The sequence below is a fragment of the Myotis davidii genome, unplaced genomic scaffold, assembly GCF_000327345.1.
Source record: "Myotis davidii unplaced genomic scaffold, ASM32734v1 scaffold960, whole genome shotgun sequence".
In the NCBI taxonomy this organism is placed as follows: Eukaryota; Metazoa; Chordata; class Mammalia; order Chiroptera; family Vespertilionidae; genus Myotis; species Myotis davidii.
The window spans coordinates 2,995,285-3,000,415 of NW_006293003.1; the positions used below are offsets into that span (position 1 = coordinate 2,995,285).

Consider the following 5,131-nt stretch of genomic DNA (forward strand, 5'->3'; position numbering starts at 1 on the left):
CTCCCTCCCTCCTTTCTCTCTCTTTCACACCCCCTCCTCCACTTTCTCTAAAAATCAGTGGAAAAAATATCCTCGGGCGACGTTTAACAACAAACAGTCTGGCTGAATTTATTAAAAAGCTTTTTGCCTACAAAAAGCCTTCCCATAACCCTTCCGCCCTGGCTGTCCCTACTCCTGGGAGCAGTCCCCGCGGGCATGCAAAATGCTGAGGACGCCCAGGGCCTTGGTCACCGGTCACTGGGAGCGCGTCGGCTTACTCCTGCATGCGGCACCACCACCTATGGCTACTTCCTGGAGGCCACCACCATGGCGTTCAGCTGGAAGACCACCATGAACCTCAGAGCCTGGTGGATAGAGCGACAGCTAAGATGTCAGGAAGCCCCGGGTTCGAATCCCCCTTCCTGGCTGTGTGGCTTTCACGGGCGACTGGACCACTCTGAGCCCCACGCTTCTGGTCTGCATTATCAGGGAGCATCCTGGCTTGCAGGGCTGGGAGCGGCTCTGGGAGATGCTGGGTGCTCGGCAAATGTATCCCCGCCCCACCCCACCCCCGGGAGCCCCGCAGACCATCTGGTCTGAGGGCTGCAAACAGATGGCTCTGGGCAGCGTGCAGGCAGCGTGACGAGGCCGGTGCTGGGCTGGCCCAGTGCAGCAGCAGCACAAGCCACCAGCCCGGGGACGACCTAGTGCCCGCAGCCCTCGCCTGTGGCTGGGCTCGGACCCATGCAGGCACAAGCACCTGACTCGGAAAGAGTCGACAGGTCCGAAAACCGGCAGCCAGAACCAAATGGGTCAAAGATGGACAGCACAGATGCCCACCGAGTGCCACACAGAGCAGAGACAGTCCCCAGGGTCGGACCAGGCTGCTAAGTAAGGCCCAGGCCCTGATACCGGCCACAGGAGGTCTGTCTGCAATCCCACCAACCAGGTGGGGGCCAGGGGGAACCTGGGGGCCAGAGGAGGGCTGTCCGTCACCGCAACTGCCATTCTCTCACCCACTTCCTATTGGGTCTTCCCAACATCACCCAAGCCTAGTGGTCACTCCCCCAGTTTACAGATGAGAAGACTGAGGCCTAAAGGTCACATCATTCGCCCAGGACGACTGGAAACTCCAAATGCATTGTGCCCCTCTCCGCCCCCCTCGGGGTTCTCGCCGCAGCAGTTCCCCGCGCTCTCCCCGCCCCGCTGCCCCCTGCCCAGCGACTCTGCATTTCAGAGGCGACCAGGGAGCAGACTTAGTTCCTTCCTTGCTTTGAACACAAGCACCGCGTATGGGAGAAGAACAATGGCACAAACACAAAACGGCTCCTTGTTTCCGAGTGATGACGAGCAGAACTGATGGCGGGCACGCCGCACTTCTTGTTAGAACGATCCTGCCCAGGTCAGAGTCCGGTGGGCACACAGGCAGGCTGCAGGGTCATTTCTGGGCGGCACCATCACATCCACGGCCCAGTGGCATCAAACACCTCATCCCACGCCTTCGCAAGGTGACGCCTGGTCATATCTGAGCAGCTAGGACATTCCAGATCCTGGCGTTGGCTGTCCAGGTCTGACGTGACATGCTGGACTCGTGCACATCTGGATCGGCGACCGGGCATTTAATCCCACAACTGGAACCAGTTCAAGGGGATTTAATTAACTACGTTTCCAAAAGGGCAGACTGTCCAAGGCATTTCAGCCGGTTCTACCCAATACCATGACAACAAGCCACGGCCACTGTCATCTCCCACATGGCACTTCAGCCTGTTCCACCCAATACCACGACAAGCCACAGAGACTGTCATCTCCCACACGGCACTTCAGCCGGTTCCACCCAATACCATGACAACAAGCCACAGTGACTGTCATCCCCCACAAAGGTAAGCAGGTTGCGGAGGTTGCAAAGTTTTAGGGGGAAATGGAACCCCACTCCTGGGTATGTACCTGAAAAACTCGAAATCATCCATATGCAAAGACATAAGCACCCCTATGTTCGCTGCAGCATTATTCACAGTGGCCGAGACGGAAACAGCCAACGTGCCCTGGAATGGAGGCCAGGATAAAGAAGTCGTGGTCCGTGTACACAGTGGAGCGCTCCCAGCCATGTTACAACATGATGCTGAGTGAAACAAGTCAGACAGAACAGCTAAGAACCACGTGACCTCACTCATACGTGGGATATGAAACAAACTCGTGAACACACACAGCAGTGAGGGGGCTGCCGGCGGGAGGGGGCCGGGGAGAAGGGACCCTAATATAAGGTCACAGGAGAAGATGTGACTCTGGGTGGTGGGCACAGGGTCCTATATACAGGTCCTATATACAGAAACCCACACCTGAAACCTGTATGTTCATGCTGACCAAGTCGCCCCAATAAAATTTAATTTAAAAAAATAGTCATTGACAAAAATTATTCATTTCTGTAGATTCTTTTAAATTTTGAAAATGCACGGATGTTAATACACACTGACGTGATAATCATTAACAAGAGGGGAGCTTTCGATGTGTAACTCTCACTAACCCAGGCGGCTCACGGGGCTCCTGCTGCCCCAAACATCCTCACACCAATGTGATGTTCTGAGTGAAGTGCTGGGGCCCCCCGCAGCCCCCCAGGTGTCCTGCAACCTAAAGCAGAGCCATATGTCACTCCGGGGGCCACTGGCCTGGAGCCCACCCAGGGGCTGCCCTGGACACTCTCAAAGGGCCACACCTTGCCCCCTCCTGGCCTCGGGCCTCAGCACGTTCCCTAACCTCTGTGGTCTCACCCATAAGAAAAGTGACAGTGGGAACCACCCCACAGCGTCCACGGAAGGTTCAGGTAAACGCTCAGGACGCCTGCCTGGCCCACAGGACATGCCCAGGAAAGGCAGCTCCCATCCAGAGACTACAGCGCGGCACCTTCAACCTCCCCCGCTCCCTGCCCAGCACAGGCGGCTTGGAAGAGGGGGGACTTCACTTCTCCAGCCCCACCCCGACCTACCCCACCCACCCATTGAGACTCATTTTCTCCCAGTGTGGTCTCAGCCCGCCCCCACCACCAGGAGGCACCCAGATCCTTGCCCAGAGCTGGAGCTGGAGTCAGACCTGGGCTTGAGGCCCAGGTGTCTCATCTCAGGCCCAGGCAGAGATCCTGCTGCCTCCCTACGCCTCAGGTTCCTCATCTGTAACATGGACGTTAACACCACCCAGCACACGGGACTGGGGGAAGGACACTGCACACGGCAAGCCTGCTGTGAGCCGGGGTGCGCTGTGCACACGCAGGGCCTGGCGGGAGCCCACGCGCCTCACCGTCCTGAGGACACATCTGCAGGGGCCCGAGACCCCCAGGCAGTTCCCAGGGGCTCTCCCCCAGGAGCCTGTCCTGCTCGGTGGCCCTGGAGACGGGCTGATACCTGCACAGCACGCGCTGCCTACAGCCCACCTTCTCGCCGTCCCTCCCCAGCCATCTGTGAGGGCAGCGTCCATGTTCCCATTGACCAGACGAGAAAAGTGAGGCTCGGAGAGCTTCTACAGCCCACATCTTTCACTGAGCAAAGGGTTCTGCTGGTGAGAAATAAAATCTGCCGATGGCCCGGCCGGGGTGGCTCAGTGGTTGAGCGTCGATCTTTGAACCAGGGGGTCAGGGTTAGATTCCTGGTCGGGACACAGGCTTGGGTTGTGGGCTGGATCCCCAGTGTGGGGTGTGTAGGAGGCAGCCGATCAATAATTCTCTCTCATCATTGATGTTTCTATCTCTCTCTCTCCCCCTCACTCCCTTCTTCTCTGAAATCAATTAAAAACTATATATATTTTTTAGATCTTCTAGATGAAGGAGGGTGGATAAATGAATGAGACCCCAACAGAAAACAAAGGATGCAATACCTAATTCACCAACTCAAAGCCCAGAGGCCCGGCCATGAGAACCTGGGGGGCTGCTGGCCACCCCCCCTTCCCACCCCGAGACCTGCCAGGGAGCAGAGAGCTTCGGGCCAGGACCAGCTGGAGGTCCCCGGGAGCCAGCCTGTAGGAGTGCCAGCAGCGGGGTCACACTCACTGCCGGAGAGAGTGGGGGGGCACTGGCCTCTCTGGGTGAGGCTCCCACTCTGAGACCAGGAGGCACAGAGCAGGTCCCAGCAGAGGACCACACAGCGGCAAGGCAATCCGTGGTACAGACACGGCGTGGAGCAGCCTCCCACTCCCCGTTTCCATGGGGATCCCCTTGAAATAACCCCAGCGCCAGGCTGCTATTCTTCCTGCGGGGGAGGAGCGCGGGGAAGTGTGATGGCAGGCGGGCGTTCAGCACCCGGGCTGCGGAAACGCGGAGCCCACGCCTGGCCCACACCTCCCTCCATCCCCACCCCACCCCCCGCCAGCAGCCATGACCAGGGCCCGGGTGCAGCAAGACCATGCCCTGGGATTGAAAGACGTGAAGGAAATTGGCGATAGCACCTTAAGCATTAGCTGCCTCCTTGGAGAAGGCTCCATACCAGCCCAGGGAACACGGCCTGGGGTCCGCCCAGGGTCCCGCATCGCAGCAGCATGACCTGAAGGAGCTGCTGGACTTAGGGGCCTCAGTGAGAGCAGAGGGACCGGAAGTGCCCACCCAGCCTGCAGCCCAACCACGGGCTCCCGGCCCTGTAGCGGGAGGCGGAGGCAGTTGCCTGATGACCCTAAAATACTGTTGAAAGTCCTCGCTTCCCACAGCTCATGTCGGTGAGGCCTCCTGGGGGCAGGCGGAGCTCCTGTCCCCTGTGACCGGACCATCAGCGCTGTGGGCCACGGAGAAGAGCTGGGCTCAGAGCCCCGGCCGTGAGGGGTGATTGCTGCCCATGAGGGGTGATTGCTGTCGGGCCCCATCTCCCGAGCAGCAGCCCGTCCTGGGTGCGGGCATGGCCCCCGGGGCCGGCGAGGACGGAGAGGCAGGGGCTGTGGGGAGATGTGCGGCCCCTTTTCTAGGACTCCCTCTTGATTCGTGGAGTTCCTGTCCTAGATGGCACTGGGGGTGGATTTCCTGCGACAGCAAAATTAGCTACGGGAGACACCAGGTGCGGTGGGAATAGCATGCGCTTTGGGTCAGGCAAAGTGGGGCAGAACCCCAATTCCACCGCCCTGCTGGCTGTGCAACCGGGGCAGGCAGCCTGGCCTCTCTGAGCCTCGGCTTCTCATCGCTGTG

At 59.2% G+C, this 5,131-nt stretch overlaps 1 protein-coding gene across 1 annotated transcript in view; it reads right to left on the bottom strand.

Moving 5' to 3' along the window:
* Nucleotides 1-284: 284 nt before the first annotated feature.
* MAN2B2 (mannosidase alpha class 2B member 2) overlaps nt 285-5,131 on the bottom strand; it is a 65,524-nt gene continuing 60,677 nt past the window's right edge. The window contains exon 22 of the mRNA XM_015565804.1: nt 285-344. Coding sequence (XP_015421290.1) covers nt 285-344 — 60 coding nt within the window. The remainder of the gene's footprint in view (nt 345-5,131) is intronic.